We start from the raw sequence: 17,877 nt of genomic DNA on the forward strand, positions 1-17,877 counted from the left end.
TAACCCCCCGAAACACAAAAACGCTCCTCGGAGAGAGAAAAAATTATTGAGTCAAAGTTGCTTCAAATTAATTCAAACCTATGTGAAAATTCTAGCATAAAAAACAAAGTTGTATACATTTAGGCAGATTTCACAAAGAAAAGATCATAAAACATTGGCTCATAGAGATGAAGATTCTTTCACACAAACATCAGGGGAGGCAGACGACGTCTTCAAGCATCACGCATATCAAATATCCCAATTAAATATTTTACACTTGTGCTAGCCATTCACTTTAAGGAAATACCTGCAGTATATTAAGCATCCTTAGCCCACTGGGAGTCGTTTCCACAACAATATGTTTCGGATTTCGTCAATGCGCATCCACAAAAATAACCGTGCCACAGCAGAGCACACACGAGCAGTCCTTATCCAAAGATATAATTTGATAGTCCTACCATTTATATCGGCATTGCACTCAATACATGTACCTCACTCTGCAGGATCATGACAGCATGGTTAAAGTGATGATGTTCTAATGTAGCTGAAGTCCCGTACAACTGTGCCAAAGCTGAACCGCTCCTGCTCACAGTAGAGAGAGGGCAATGTCATGCAAGTTAAAAGTTATTCACCACAACATCATCAAAGTACATCAAATTCATAGTTCTGAGATTTTCACAAAGTCCCACATACCACTAACAAAGTGCTCATGAATATTCTTCATAGAGACAGTTTGTCCTCAGATATGAAAAAAAAATTAAAATAATGGAAGTCGTCATTAATAGCGTGCGATGCCAAAGGGTATTAAAGGTAGAATTGCTCAGCAAAATAAGACTCTTACATTTGACAGACTTGACACAACTTAAATTCAAATGAAACACATCAAATCTCATTTTTCCTTTTGATAATGGAATGTAACTGTCAGTGACCTTCTTGGGTTACTTGCCGTCCACTTGGCATAAACACCAAGAACATCATTTCATCATGTTTATTGGCCAACTCTCTTCTGTTTGTCAGTGACACATGGGGTATGTTTTTATTAAAATCATACAGGCATGTTTTCCTCTAATTGCTAGTTTTGGATCATTTTAGATCTACCAATGAGCAGTTTAGTTCATTATAAAGAATATGAGTGTGAATAAATTACTCACGATTTCCTGTTCTCAACATCTCTGTTGTAAAGCAAGCAATTTTGATGGAGAGTACATCATTCAGAGTAATCTGAGTATGTATGTATATATATATATATATATATATATATATATATATATATATATATATATATATATATATATATATTATATATACACAGTATATATGCATACACATGCACACACACAGACTTAGCCAACCAAGATATTCCAGTTTTGTATTTTTAATTAATTTTCTGAAATTTGCAGACTGTTTTTTCACTTGGAACTCAGGTTTTAGATCTGTAAGTAAAGGTATAAAAAGTTTGATTTAATGCAATTTAATTCCAGGCTATAAGGCAACAAAGGGTGAAAATTTTGAAAGGGGGTGTAGACTTTCTTTAGGCACTGTTTATATTGAAAAAGAAAGGCACATCCAAGAAAAAAAAATGTACTAAGACCCATCCTGCCGATTTAGAAACAAACAACTGAGAGAAGACCTCGTCTCATGCAATGTTTAATAAGGTAATCCAATGGACTCCCTCAAGCCAAAAGAGGAAGTCCGCTGGGTTATATGATGAAATCGTCTGAGACAAGATCTGCTCTCACTTGTCTGTTACTAATTCGACAGGGTAGTTTTGGTGGGTCTTCTTACATTTGTTGAGGGGTTCGACATGCCTTCCTTCTTAACTCTGGATATTCCCAACCACCTTAAACCTCTGTCATATACGATGAATTTTTTTTTTTGGTAATGTCACATAGATATATTTTTTATAGGTTATTCCCTCCATTCACAGGTGAGAGATGTGGGTGTGTCTTCGTTTTTCGTTTATATGTTGACTGCTTTTGACATTTACACATGGTACATGCTTGGGAGCCTCGTTGGTATGAATTTCTGTCTACACTGTTGCTGATGATTCACCAGCAAGCGATGAAACTGGTCCGGCAGCTGAGGGGGTGTGTCGCATTGGGATTCTCATGTGTGTACCATTTGTCCTTTATACACACACACACACAAACACACACACACACACACACACACACACACACACACACACACACACACACACACACACACACACACACACACACACAATGTTATGTTGTGTCACGGATCAGTAAATCTAATATAAATCCTATATGATTGGAAATGTTAAGTTTTGTGTTAAAGACATGATTCTGATCATTCTGGAGCAAAAGGCAACTCGAGTTTCTGTGAATTCATTCAATGAAATGTAAAGTGCGACAAAGGATTCATGCACAGACATCGGCATGCGTCATGGGCATTGTGACATTGAGATGGATTGTCAACAGAGCTTTGAAGATGAGGCCAAATGCTTTGGTGTTGAGGTCAAATGCTTTGGTCAACAGAAGCATTACATGGTGTGAATGAATTGGGTGAAAGTTTTGTTATGGAAACCGACGCTCTCAACCAGTGGTTAAGCATTGGTCAATGTTTGGATTCAGACAGAGTGTTGTCTTGCTTCGAGATTGACCCTGCGATTTTGCCATAAAAAGGTGAGGTGAGGCACGATCGGGAGAAGGATGGAAAGATAGAGAGAAGGTGAGAAAGGGAGTAGAAAAGATCGAAGGAAGGAGAAGCAGATGTGACTCAGTGGTGATCTTGGAGATGACCCGGAGATTGGAGATCTTCTCCGAACTACACACACAATTCCAATGACATTGACCACAACCTTCATCACCCATGAAGTACTGAAGTTTGTTCATGGCATAAAAACAATTCAGAGTCAAATGAGGTCTGCAGGGGGTTTGGGTGACTTGCCCCTGATGCAGGTGAGCATCAGGACAGGCGGTCCTGTGTTTGGAATCTCCAATGACGAGGCTATTTTGCTGTCACATGGGAGATTCCTGTTAATGGTGGTCTGATGCTTTCACATTACTCCTGCTCACTCAGTCCTCCAACCTTCCCCATCAATTCAAGGATGCACATGTTCTTCCAGGAACACTCTTGTGGTTAAACTTCCAAAATACAAGCTGATAGCACACCTCAACTCATTTGTTCCCCACTTCTTCCATCTATGGAACTGCCTTCTGGAGGCCGTTCTTTCCAACTGTTCCCTCCACGTGTTCAAACAGGCAGTTAACTGCTCACTCATGTCATCCTCCAGCCTGACCCATTATCTTTATTGGCACCATTAATCCTTCTGAGCCCAATTTCCTTACTTGGTGTTTTTAGTGTTTCCTCTCCTCTTATTTCTCTTCCTTTCCTTTTGTTTATTCCCTTGCTCGTTGTGCCTGATACCCCTCTCTCAATTCAACCCGCAGTTTGGTGAAATACTGCTCCTCGCTTTGGGCTCGTGCCCATGCCTCACTTCTTTCTCTGCTTGATGCCATGGAAACCAAGGCCTTTGAGATTATTGAAATCTCCCAAGATGAAGCTGAGTTTATGGGCCTATCACTTTACCATCGCAGACAGGTTGGTGGTATCTCTGCCTTCTACCACCTCCTTTCTCATCTTGCACCCTCTGCTCTTTCAATCCCCCCTCCCCCCACTTCTAGGTTCTCAACCTTCTTCTGGTGAAACTCCCAAAATCCAGAATCACTGCCCACCAACCTCCTCTTATTCATTCCTTTTTTCCCCACCTGTGGAACCAACTGCCACATTCTCTTCAATCTCATTCCTTCAACCAGGTCTTAAAGATACCTGTTCAGCACCATCTCACATCCTCCCCAAACCAAAACCATAATCTCTTCTACCCTCATTAACTCCTCCCCACCCCCCCCCATCACCTCAAGCCTTCCTCCCAAATTTCTATTTTTTTCTTCCTGAGAGTTTACTTCTGAATCCATCTTGTCCACCTTATGCATCCCTTTCTTCCCCCCATTCCTCCCCACACCCATTGTTTGCCCAAGTCTCCCTCAATTTTGTCCTTCAACTCTGGTGTTGGTGTCCACCCTCCCCATCTCAAATGTTCCTTTTGTCCTGTTGCATCCTGACCAATCCATTCAGTGCACTGGCTCCTCCACAAGCCATGACTCTGTAAACAAACAAACAAACAAAAAACCTTGCTCTTCCACGAGCCTCGCTCTTGTACCAAAATAAAGTGGGTAGAATGGTCAGTCTAATGGGGCAACGCTGGTTAGAGACGGCCGATCACACTAGGATAGTCTAAAGGTATGCGCACATTCACCTCCAACTTGTCTAAATCTGTGTTTGAACCTCGACTGAGCTATAAACTGTCACTCCTGTGCTTCATAGGCATTGCAGTGCAGTCCAGGTGGACATTAAACTTGGCGTCGTATCTGGTATTAGTTAATGGACGAAAACGATTCGTTGATGTCCTTCGTGCAGAGGAGGCGAGCTATCTTCAGCATCGTGGCTAAATTCCGAAATTCCTGCTCTGACCTTCAGAGCATGGTGACATTTCCTGGGGAATGCAGAAGTCCTCTAGTTTGGCATGTTCTACATGTACTGGTCACTACATGGCTGAGCCGATCCACGTTGCTTTCTGGATAATTGAAATTGCAATGGGGATCGTAAGAAGCTGGGAAACTGATTCACAGTGACTTATGATGTGTTTTATCAACCGGTTCTCTTTGATACAAGAGAGTTGCATGTGGTTTTCCTCTTCTTTATATATAATTAATTGGATAAAAGGAATTATTTTTGAGGTTTTTCCCCCCATTTTTATTGGCAATCGTTTTAAATCATTTCAATACTATTATATTGCCCAATAATAACTGAAGATTAATCTTAGAAAAATAAAAAGTTGTGTTTAATTGATGGCATTATGGTGGTGCTGAGATGGTGTGGTGTGTCAATTAGGCCAAAAGCGCTTGATACGGTTGGTCTGATATCACAGAAATATGGGATGTGGGTGCAATTGGGTCTTACTTTGCCTGAAAAGCATTGTTCGTTCCACGGTGATCCAAATCGTGGCACAGGCAGCCCACCATCAGTGCCATTGATTCCGATTCTGTGATCATTTCCGAGAAGCAAGCTGTCTACATGAGAAAGGCCAGGGGGATTTTGAGGTGAGGCAGAGGTGAGACAGGGATGAGATCTAGTAGTGTGCAATTGAATGTACCGACCAAGAGAATATTTGGGGAAGGGGAGGTCAGAAATCACAGCATTTTTGGAGATGTATTATGTAGATTGCCCTTTACAGCGTGGAACTACAACAGCACTCGGGAAAGCGCATAACTTCGCCAGGCTGAACAGTTTGTATTTTGTATCCCACTGATAGGCCAGATCTGTATCCTGACCTTAAACAAAATCTAATCAGCTTGTTCTTGTCACCTACCCAACTCATCCACCAAGTTTTGTTATAATACATCCACAACTTTTTGAAATATCGTGCCACATACCGTCTTTGCCCCTAGCCCTCAATGGTGAAGAATCACTGAAAAAAAAATTAAACAATTCTCATATCCGGATCCAGATCTTCACTAAAATCGAATCAATTCGTCCTTATCATACACCCAACCTATAAACCAAATCTGGGCCGAATCCATCAACATCCATCCCATCCATTGGGACCATACTCTATGCAGAGCGTTGTTGCTGCCTTAGCAATCTCGTTGGCTATTGGGCACAATACTGGATGGGTCACCACTCCGACACAGTATACCAGCATGCCGGCACTCATTTTTGCCAACCTCAGAAGGATGACAGGCAGAATCAACCCCACCTGGTATTAATTCAACAGCGAGTGGGATTTGAACTCAAGATCCTTGGATCCTGATTAGGATCCCAAGCCCACCACCCTAACCATTAAGCCAACGATCCATCAACAACATTTTTGAAATGTCCTGCTCACAGGGAGACAGACAGACGGGTGAAAACATAATCTCCGTCCACCTTCGGTGGCGGAGGTAATAAAACATTACGGTCCATCCATTGTTCTACATAAAGTTTGTGCAGTTTATTTATCGTGGAGAATAGTCTAACGGATGTTCGGTGCAAACTGCACTTCTCAATGGGTATGACTTGGTCGTGTGTCTTTATACTACAATTACAAAACCCCGAAAGGTGACAATTTTCAACTGGAGCTCTTTTCCATGAGATTGCTCTCCTCACAAATACACACAGTCAAACTACTGCCAGCTGTAAAAGGGTGCAGGATGATGTATCACTACAATAACTGCTGCAGAAGCACGGCATTGCTGTAAGGACAGCTCCGCAAAAACAACGATGTTTCGCCACAGTGATGCTGTGCCAAAATACTTGAAGCCAAAAACTTTTGTTAATTATTACTCCCCAAATTTCAGTTGCTGCGTGTTGACATTTTGAAGACCTTTGACTGAATACCTAAGGCAGAGAATGACACCCACTCAATCAGCCACGACCAAAATTTATCTCTCTCTGGAGGTCACCCACAGCTTTGACGATGTCCCTGTCATGAACCAATAATAACCTTATCACAAAGAGCAATGGCCTTTGCTCTGGTGTCAGTCGTTGTGGCTGCCAGTGTTTGGTGTTAATTACCGGTGTTATTGCCTTACCGTAATCATTGCAAACATGCACTGGCTGACGTTGAAGGCGTGTCTCCAGTTGTGGTATTGTACCGTGCGGTAGTTTTTGCGCACTGTGAGCAGCCACCTGCACAACGTCTGATTGAGACAACACACAAAATGCAGCAACAGCTTGTTTCAACTATGCTGCACTGTTCATACCTGAGGGTATTCTTTAAGTATGGAAAGTTGCGCAATGAAATGAGAAAATACAATTCAATTTATTGACAATGCTGTATCGCACCTACTCGACCAGCTCCGAGTCCCCTTTCCCACTGCCTTTATGTTTCCACGCCTGTGCAACAGCTCTCAGCCACCCCAACCCCCCCAACACAACCAACCCAAGTAGTATATTTAGTAAATAGAGATGCAGCCTGTGACTGCTGGTTGTATCATTGCTCGGAGTGCGGCTATGCCGCTAGTGCAGGGTCCCCTGTTTCCAGTAAACTGGTATCGACTGGTACTCATTTTTGCTGATCTCAGAAGAACGACAGGCTGAGTCAACCCATCTGGTGTTACTTAACGGGACAAACAAGGGCTCAAACTCAAGAACCCTAAGATCTCAAGCCAGCGACATTAACCGCTAAGCCAATACCAGGCTTCTAAAACTGAAATTAAAAGGAACAACTTATACACCATCATGCAACCATTGTTTAATTCATTTTATTTTTGCTCTTCCAATTGTCAACCGAAGTTCGCCCTTTTCCGATCTTCATGCAATAAAATATCACATGAATGACAGTGGGATTGCGTAATAGGCATGTACACAGAATCGCTACACTTTCAATGCAGAAAGTTCTCCAACTGAAAATTTGTAGTTCATACAAAATTTGTTGCAAACGCTTTTGTTCGAAGCAAAAGGATCATTCTCCAACAGGGAAACGTTGAATCTGTCAATCCCAGGCTTCTTGACAATATGTAGCATCCAAGCCTGACTGTGAAACTTCGATCCAACGAAAGTGGAAGCCATTTTCTCGAGGTTGACTCCTTTCTTAAGTGCACAACAAAACAACCTGCTACTCTCAGTGGAACCATCTCTCCTCGACCCCTTCACCTCTTCTGGCATTCCTTGACGTCGTGTTCTTTGTTTATACAAACAATCCTTCAGTCCAGGTTGTAATTGGACTGTCCCACTCGAAAGCATTCCACAGGGTACCATTTCTCGATTACACATAGAATGTCGACCACGGATCGAATGCCGTTAAAGCTTGGATGAGGGTTCCAAAGAACACACTACTGTCTGAGAAATAATCAGGCTCATACATTTCTTAACCCATCTGAGCAGAGTATATTTGTTGAGTCCAGTCCAGTCCATTGGGACCAGACTCTGTACAGAGCGTCGGTGCTGCCGAAGCAGTCTCCTTGGCTATTGGGCACAATTCTGGACACGTCGCCACTCTGACGCAGGATACTTGAATGACTCGGTCATCCCAGCAAGCTGGTACTCATTTTGCCGACCTCGGAAGGATGGCAGGCTGAATCAACCCCCTGGTGAATTAATTCAGCGGGCAACGAGGCTTGAACTCAGGACCCTCGGATCCCAAGCCGCCACCCTAACCACTGAGCCAACACCACCATATTTGTTGAGTGGTGTCTATTAACACGATAAAACTTATCACACGTCACTTAAGTAATTAAGCTCCAAACAAGAGAAACTCATTCGGATTTCTGGAATAATTCTTCAATAACATCTGAATTATATCACAGATCATGGTTTACTATGAAGGCCACACATCATTTAGGAATCATCCATCATGCTGAGTATGCATCTCTTCCATATATCACAGAAAAGTTGGGTCACTCGATCAAGATCGTGTTATTTAGACCTCAATAAAGCATTAGGAAGATTGTTGTTAGCGAACATGAAGTCATAAATAAGCAGAACCTGAAATACATGAACAGTGGAAAGGAGAGAAACACGCCAACAGTAGTATAGGGTGAAGGGACACAACAGAGGGATTACTTAGAGGAAGAATAGGCAAGGGGAAGAAAACTCACCCAAATAATGTCTGAGGCCAAAAGTGGCCGCTTTACACCTGTAGCAAAAATTAACTCAGGAATGGAAAGTGGGAAATGTTTGGCCAAATGGCCTCCTCATTTCCTTGTTTAAGGTTGCACAGAATCATGTAACCAGTCGTGAGACTGTGTTGTCCAGCACAGACGGAAGACGTATTGTCAGGGTTTTGGAAACTTACCCCAATGGGGGAGAGCATACATGGACACGTAGGAGACCTGAGGATAAGTTAATTCATTAATCTTTGTGTAGATAATCCTTAGCTCCTTGTCTTAGGGTTGTTTGGGTGGCATGTGTTGGTTAGTTTATGTTTTCCCGGTGTTATGTCTTCCCTCCCCGCTACTTTCAATCTTTCCTTCTTTACCCTATCAGACCGTTTCCTCCCACCCCCCCTCCCCCAACACCCCTGCTCCTTTCAACAATCCCGCCTTCACCCCATTGGTCCGTTCAAACCCTCTGCTCCTTTCAATCGTTCCTCCTTCACACCATCGGTCCATTACCCCCTCTCTTTCTCAATCCACCAACAAAACCCCTTCACCAAACCTCATTTCGACAATCCCTCCTTCACCCCATCGGTCTTATCTTTGGCCCCGTGGTCGTTTGGTCATCCATTCGGTCCGGCGGCATCCTTCTCTGTTTTCACTCGGTTTGCCCATTGTTTAATTGGGCACATTTGGTCCATCTGTGGTCATTAATCCTTCAGGCTGATCGGATTACCTTCACCGCATGGGACTGTGTCCATTCTCACATGCATGTTTGTGGCACGAAGTACAACGCTTTTCCAATACATAATGGAGTACCGTACATCTCACAGGCAGGATGTAGTGGTGCATGTACAATGAACGCTTGCGCATGAGAGGTAGCGGGAGCTCTCATCGCAGCCTCGGGCGCATGAATGGAGGGGGGGGGGGGGCTGCGTTGAAAGTTCCCACAGAATGATGTGGCATTTTTCACAAGCTGCATCATGGACCTGCCCCCATCAGATGCACACCAATGTGGAGGCTCACATAAGCCAAGAATGAGAAAGCTGAGAGTGAGAGGAGGTAGAAGAAGAAGATGTGAACGTGAGAGACGAGACGGGAAAAAGCGATATGAAGAGGAAGAGAACACGGTTGCATCAGAGCTTGTCCTTGTCCTAAGAGCTTGTCCTGTGAGGAGCAGAACGCTCAGCGATGGGAGAAGAAGTGACATCCTGAGGAGGAGGAAGCTGAGGCAGAGGAGAGAGAGTCATATATCTTGCACGGCAGAGAGGACTTGCCTGCTGGGTCTGACACCTCTAGGACGTGGCTGCGTGTCCCATCGTGCCACATCGCCACTGCCCATCTTCCCTCATCCTTTCCCCCACATTCTCGAGTACATATGGACGATGGCGCAGTCCCGTTGGGCTGTATGAGGTGAAAGAGAAAACAATCGACCCTACTTTTCTTTTCTCTGTACTTTTCTTTTCTTTTCTTCTCAAGTTATTCTTGTTTTATTCTTCTCCCCTGATTTGAACGATGGCTATGTATCTTTTGTATAAATAAGATTGGATAAGAATACGCTCGGTAGCAGTGGCGATGCACCGTTGTTCATCACCAGTTGAAAGCATGAAATCATGCCACCACAATAAGTGGAAGGATTTTTAAAAAACAAAAAAACACAACAACAACAACAATACATGTTCGGTAAATCTGCTCTTATGTGCCTTTTGCTTTCTCACTTGTAAATGATTGCTTGTGTGTGTAAATAAATAAATGTTTGTTGATATTTCCAATCTGACTCGGTTGTCCATTCCCTCATTGGTCCAACACAGTGTACAAGTATAGTTAGATGGGAAGTTGTACTCCACCGGATATGCTCTGTTAGCCAGTGCTGCACCTTTCTGTTTCGCTGGGCAAAATATCACCAGGTGTGGCACCGAGGGTGTGGCCTCCAGTTAGGTTGCCGTGCCAATAGAAAGGTATCGCGGAAACATCGAAGTGTAACCCTGCTAGGCCAGTAGTCTAAGTTAAGCGGCAACGGCTGTGTAAGAACTACAGCCTCTTGGACCGCAGAATTATCTGTGGTCGGCAGCCTCAGGCCCGGGTGTTCAGGAGAAACTCGAGTGCTTCCCCTTGTGGTGAGCCCCAAACCCCAGGCCATAACAATATCTTAATTTATATTCTACTGAGGGTAGTGTGTGTGTGTGTGTGTGTGTGTGTGTGTGTGTGTGTGTGTGTGTGTGTGTGTGTGTGTGTGTGTGTGTGTGTGTGTGTGTGTGTGTGTGTGTGTGTGTGTGTGTGTGGTGTTGATGGTTGTAAGCTCCATATGTGGGTTGCAGTAAGTGGAACGAAGCCCACCGAGGTCTCAAAATATCCACGTGTGTGTGTGTGTGTGTGTGTGTGTGTGTGTGTGTGTGTGTGTGTGTGTGTGTGTGTGTGTGTGTGTGTGTGTGTGTGTGTGTGTGTGTGTGTCATTGATTGGTATCTTCATATGCGAGTTTCAGAATATGGAATGGAGTCCCCCCAAGCCGGGCTGAAAATATTGTTCCGATTGCGGGGGTAGATGGAAGCATTTAATAGGGAACGATGTAACTAAGTAGGGAAGCTGTGAGCTTAAATGTTACGTCTCACCACACGGGGGGGGGGGGGGGGTGTAAACTAACCGAGGGAGTAAGAATAAGTTCCTCAGTATGTGATTGCCCTCTGTGACTTTTCCCTATGTATTTATATTTCAAGATCGGCAATATAGGAGGGGAACACTTCCCTAAAACCACAACAAATGGGAAGAAAGCCCATTTGAAAGGTTTGAAAGAAAAGAAAGGGGCGATTGATGGGCGTGACGTAAGAATCTAGCTGAGCAGACAGAAGCCTTGCCACCCCGGGTGCTGTGCGAGCCAGCCACACCCCGGAGGGGACGAGAAAGAATAATCAGAGGGGAGGAATGTTGCGCTTTTGGTGGAGAGGCATTGGACTCAGTAGGCTTCCGCATTGTGGGAGGCTTCCGACTGAATAGTTGACGAGGAGGGCAGAGCGCATGCACGACGCAGAGTCAGAGGCAAGATTGGAGAGTGAAGCGCATGCCGAGGATGAGACAACCGTTGAATTTGTGTTGAGAAGATTTGGCTCACGTGGTGAAGCATGACGCTGGCCTTTGGATCTTGGTTGAGTTGGTGAGGATGATCAGCATTCGAAGCCATTACACTGGGGCTTTGAGCTTTGGTGTGGAGTGCCACTCACGGATTGCCTGGCGTATGTTTGTCCCGCTACGAGAGAAATGCCATTTTGTGCGTGTCTGCACGTGCAAATAGGAGCACCTCGATTCCAAGTTCCACAAGGACCAGCTCTGGGCCAAGCTAATTACAAGAATACTCGCAAGGAAGGTTTTTCTCTTTATTTTGTGTTCCCGTTGTCTGTATTTGTGTCTGTGTGAGAGGAGCCTTGATTTTAGGATTTACTATGTCATTATTATTATTATTATTATCGTTACCCTTTTGAATTATTGTCCTTTGTAAATATTTGATATTTCTGTTAAATGTATTCCTTTTAAGAAACTGCAGCCATGTATTTGTAGTGGGATTTGAGTATAAACCCCTCCTCGCCCCCTTGTGCTGCGCGCCTCCTGGGTGGATTGCCCTCAGCCATTGTTCCCCCTTCCCATGCGCACATTAATCTCCGAGTCTTGGTTGTAAGCCTTCAAGGGAGAAGCTTTGCCATCCATCCAGGAAGGGGTTAGACTCACTGGACACGACAGTATCTACCTTCATTTCGGTAAGGGGTCACGATTAACGGACCAAGCTGTGAATTTTTCTGTTCTCAAAGTTTTGTGCCGATGGCTCTCTTCAGAATCGTCACTGAGCCCCGGACAGCTTCTAACTGTTGTTTGTTTGTAGTACTATTCCCATGGATGGTTTTGAATACCTCTGTGAGGTTCTTTTTCATCATTCCCGTCGCTCAAACTATCACTGGTTCAACTTTGGCATTCTTCGGCTTCCAGGATCATTTCACTTCATTCTTGAAATCTTGGTTATTGGTTATTTTCTTGATTTCTGCATCATTTAGGCCAAAATCACTGGAATTAACACCTCACTTAAGGCCCTGTCACACCTTGACGATTTAGCCAGCGTATGCCGACGTATGAAAAATTTGTCGAAAATGCTGGCACACGTCGAATATGTTGTGGGTAAGTTTTATATACGTTAAGAGCACGCTGAAGCAAACTGGCATACGTCGTAGTACGCCAAGCTCATCGACAAATTTTAAGCATGCTCAAAATTTTTCGACGTGCTCGTCGTACGACTCACACGTTCCGCATACGCTTGCCATAAGTTGTAGGCATGTTATGCGATCGTTGACACACGTCGACACACGTTACTTGTAAGTTACTCATAAGTCGAAACACGTCGAGGTAATGTTTAGCGTACCCGAAACTTATTTCTAACCTATGAGTAACGTGCTTTGAACCAATGTGTAACGTATCTCCAACGCATATTGACGTATGTAGACGTATTTGACATCTTCCGGATGACCACAGAACTTACTGAACGTGTTTCTAACTTACAGCTACCGTATAATGGCGTATTGGCAGCGTTAAGGCCCGGTCACACCTTGACGTTTTAGCCAGCGATGGCAACGTATTAAAATGTATGTAAAACGCTGGCTGACGTTGAACTTTTGATGTTTTTTTTTTTTAAGATTCGGACGTATTCATAGCGACTTGGTCGTATGCATAACATATTAGTAATGGACACAACGTTTCGTTGTGTTATAGATAACTTATACCAACGAATGCTGAACCTGTTGTCGGCCTACACAACCGATGCCCAACGATAGTCTAACTTAGGCATAGCGCGTTGCACGCATCGCCGACGATGTCGTGACGTAGCCTATTAAAAGGCTGACGCACAACGATTCGAATAATAACTGCCGTAGAAATGGAAGTGTCAACATCGCGGTCACACCTTGGCGATCTTGCCAGCGTATGCCGACCTAAGAAAAATGTGTCTAAAACGTTGGGGCACGTCAAATACGGTATGAGTAAGTTTGGTATACGTGAGTACAACGCTAAAGTACGCTATCATACATCGTAGTAAGTAGAGTACATCAAGAAATTTTAAACATGTTCAAAATTTTACGACGTACTCAGCGTATAACACATGTTCCGCATGCGATGGGGATAAGTTTTACACACGATATGCGGACGCTTACACACGTCCACAAACGCTACTTATAAGCTACTCATAAGTCGAAACACGTCGCGGTAATGTCTTTTTTACGCGAAACTTATTTCTAACTTATGTTTGACGTGCTTTGAACCAATTCTTTACGTAGTCCCAACACACATCGACGTATGTAGACGTATTCCAATGACGTCATCCAGTCGACAAAAAAAAAAAATGAATGTGTTTCTAGCTTACAACTGCCATATAAAGACGTGTTCCCAGCAGTTTTGGGAATTGGTATATAAAATTGCTGCTCATAAAAGGGAACCCAACAGTGTTTTCGAGTTCTTTTTGAGTCGATGTCCATGTCAGCAGGAACAGTATCAGTATCAGTATCAGTATTAGTATTAGTATTAGTATTAGTATTAGTAGTAGTTTGTTCATGTTGGCAGTAGTAGGTGAGTGTGAGGGGGAGGGTGTGGGTTATGATGGATCGTCCTTGCGTCCGCGTGTCCACGGGTAGGTTCATAGGCTGCCACTCAACGATTTAAATGGCTGCATCTCCACGATTGAAAGTAGACGCTTGCGCTCAACAATTGGATTTTTTTTACACTCAACGACTTTTAAACGGTACCACTCAGCCATTTTCATTGTTTACAATGAACGATTTAAATTGCTGTCACTCGCCTTTGTTTTTTGACACTGGCGCTCGGAAATTTTAATCGTTTCTATTGAACGTGCTAAATCGCTCAAACCCCACTATTGAAAGTAGACGCTTGCGCTCAACAATTGGATTTTTTTTACACTCAACGACTTTTAAACGGTACCACTCAGCTATTTTCATTGTTCACAATGAACGATTTAAATTGCTGTCACTCGCCTTTGTTTTTTGATGCTGGGGTTTGGAAATTTGAAGCGTTTCTTCTGAATGTGTTAAAACGCTCAAACTCGACTATTTTAAATAGACGCTGCCGATGGACAATTGGAATCATAGCCAAGCTAGACATCGAAGTGTGAACATCCTCGTCATGCCGAAGAAAAGTTTGAAGAATGCTGCAAATAAGTGTCCTGGCCGTGGCCGTGGACGCTGACGCAAGGACGATCCATTATACCGACGTCTTTCAGCCTATGAGTAACTTAAAAGTAACGTCTGTCGATGTGTGGCAACGATCGCGTAACGTGCCAACAACACGTTAATCATAGGTTAGAAATAAGTTTCGGGTACGTTAAACATTACCTCGGCGTGTCTCAACTTATGATTAACTTACAAGTAGCATGTGTTGACGTCTGTCAACGATCGCAGACCGTGCATACAACTTGTGGCCAGCGTAGCGGAACGTGTGAGTCATACGCGGCATACGTCGTGAAATTTCAAGCATGAAAATATTTGAGGACAACCGAAAAGTACAACGTTTAAAGCCAACGTACAACGACGTATGGCAGTATTTTTCAGCGTACTCTCAATGTTATCAAAACTTACCCATAACGTATTCAACGTGTGCCAGAGTTTTAGAAAAAAAATTCAAAAATCGGCATACGTTGGCTAAAACGTCAAGGTGTGACCGGGCCTTTAAGGGGAATTGATATATAAAAATGGGCTTCACAGGAAGAACCCCTCAGTGTTACAGACTCCATGGTTTTTTTTTTTGGTTTTTTTTTGTTTTTCTTCGGCATGACGGTGATCTTGACACTTCGATTTCTAGTGCGGTTTTGATTTAAATCGTTGAGCGAAAGCCTATTAATAGGCTACGCCACGTGATCATCGGCAATACGCTGCCGCGCGCTATGCATAAGTTAGACTATCGTTGGGCATAGGTTGTGAATGCCGACAACACGCTCAGCATTCAATAAGTTGGTATAAGTTGGTATAAGTTGGTATAAGTTGGTATAAGTTATCTATAAGTTATCAAAACTTTCTGTATACGTTACTAATACGTTAAGCATACGTCCAACTCGTTATTAATACGCCCAAAACTGAAAAAACATCAACAGTTCAGCGTACGCCAGCGTTTCACATACATTTTAATACGTTGCCATACGCTGGCTAGAACGTCAAGGTGTGACTGGGCCCTTAAGGCCCAGTCACACCTTGACGTTTTAGCCAGCTTATGCCGATTTTTGGAAAATTTGTGTAAAACACTGGCACATGTCGAATACGTTATGGGTAAGTTTTGATAACATTGAGAGCACGCTGAAAAACACTGCCATACGTTGTAGTACGCTGGCTTTAAAGGTTGTACTTTTCAGTTGTTCTCAAATTTTCCATGCTTGAAATTTTAAGACTTATGCCAGCGTATGACTCACACGTTCCGCATAACGCTGGCCATAAGTTGTAGCCACGTTACACAATCGTTGACACACGTCGACACACGTTACTTGTAAGTTACTCATTAGTCGAAACACGTCGAGGTAATGTTTAGCGTACCCGAAACTTATTTCTAACCTATGAGTAATGTGTTGTAGGCACGTTACGCGATCGTTGACACACGTCGACACACGTTACTTGTAAGGTACTCATAAGTCGAAACACGTCAAGTTAATGGTTAGCGTCAGTGTTCCAGACTCCCTGGGGTTTTTTTTTCTTCTTCTTCGGTATGACGGTGATGTCGACACTTCGATTTCTAGTGCGGTTATAATATAATATAATTAAAAGGCTGCCGCTCAACGATTTAAATCATAACCGCACTAGAAATCGAAGTGTCGACATCACCGTCATACCGAAGAAGAAGAAGACAAAAAAAAAACAGGGAGTCTGGAACACTGACGCTAACTATTACCTTGAGTGTTTCGACTTATGAGCACCTTACAAGTAACTTTTGTCGACGTGTGCCAACGTTCGCATATCGTGCGTACAACTTATTCCCATCGCATGCGGAACGTGTGTCATACGGCAAGTATGTCGTAAAATGTTTAACACGTTTATAATTACAAGAAGTACTCCACTTACTACGACATATGATAGCGTACTTTAGCATTCTATTCACGTATACCAAACTTACCCATCCAGTATTTGACGTGCACCAGCGTTTAGATGCATTTTTCAGAGGTCGGCATATGCTGGCAAGATCGCCAAGGTGTGACTGCAATGTTGACACTTCCATTTCTGCGGCGGTTACGATTTGAATCGTTGTGCGGCAGCCTTTTAATAAGCGACGTCACGTCATCGTCGGCGATACGTGCAGCGCGCTATGCATAAGTTAGACTATCGTTGGGCATAGGTTGGGAACGCCGACAATAGGCTCAGCATTCGTTGGTATAAGTTAGCTATAACACAACGAAACGTTCTGTGTCCGTTACTAATATGTTATGCATAAGACCAACTCGTTATGAATACGTCCGAATCTTTAAAAAAAACATTAAAAGTTCAACGTAAGCCAGCGTTTTACATACATTTTAATACGTTGCCATTGCTGGCTAAAACGTCAAGGCATGACTGGGCCTTTAGCAATGCCGTCTTCTCTCTTTTTTTGTACCAAAGTATAATATCTGGTTGCAATGCTTTGTTTTCGATGTTCACCCTCGATGGGATCATGAGGTCGTATGTGAGCTTCCATGTTTTCAGTCCATGCTTTTGGTTCATGTTCCTACAAATTTTCTGGAACTGGAATATCAAAGTTTTTGCAGATGTGCCAGTTGTTAACTTTACAAACTCTGTTGTGGCGTTGTGTGTATAGCTGTTCTGACGTGAGTTGTATTTATTTGTGTTTGGTCATAAAGCATAACATATCACCCTCTTTGCTGACGTCACCTCAACCCCTCACCTCTTTTTTTTCTCCCCCCCCCCTCCTACTCACTCTCTGACTGCCTGTCTGTCCCCTCCTTGATCTCCCCTCCGAATTAAATGGAGCACTCTCCTCCAACACCCCTCTCTCTCTCTCTCTCTCTCTCTCTCTCTCTCTCTCTCTCTCTCTCTCTCTCTCTCTCTCTCTCTCTCTCTCTCTCTCTCTCTCTCTCTCTCTCTCTCTCTCTCTCTCTCTCTCTCTCTCTCACACACACACACACACACACACACACCTCCCTTCCGCAGTGTATCACAACGCTGTGTGACGCGTCACTCTCCCCACCTACACACCCCTTCCTCGCTCCTCTCCCATTCCAAGCCTCCCCTTCTTCACCCTCTCCGCACTTCCCTTCCCTTCCCTCCTCTCCCCTCCCTTTCC

The 17,877-nt window shown here is 43.6% G+C and overlaps 1 protein-coding gene across 7 annotated transcripts in view; it reads right to left on the bottom strand.

The window, feature by feature from the left end:
- PDE11A (phosphodiesterase 11A) overlaps positions 1-17,877 on the bottom strand; it is a 324,082-nt gene that overhangs the window by 101,580 nt on the left and 204,625 nt on the right. For all 7 annotated transcript variants that reach the window (XR_015061190.1, XM_085893118.1, XM_085893115.1 and 4 more), the window contains exons 13-15: positions 6,576-6,683; positions 4,966-5,075; positions 471-561 (exon numbers count right to left, since the gene is read on the bottom strand). Coding sequence is in view for 6 of the 7 variants with exons in the window: in XM_085893118.1 (XP_085749244.1) it covers positions 471-561; positions 4,966-5,075; positions 6,576-6,683 (309 nt within the window). In the remaining variant the exon portion in view is untranslated. The remainder of the gene's footprint in view (positions 1-470; positions 562-4,965; positions 5,076-6,575; positions 6,684-17,877) is intronic.

The sequence above is a fragment of the Eptatretus burgeri genome, chromosome 8, assembly GCF_056783735.1.
Source record: "Eptatretus burgeri isolate ZD-2024b chromosome 8, Ebu_testis_v1, whole genome shotgun sequence".
Lineage (NCBI taxonomy): Eukaryota > Metazoa > Chordata > Myxini > Myxiniformes > Myxinidae > Eptatretus > Eptatretus burgeri.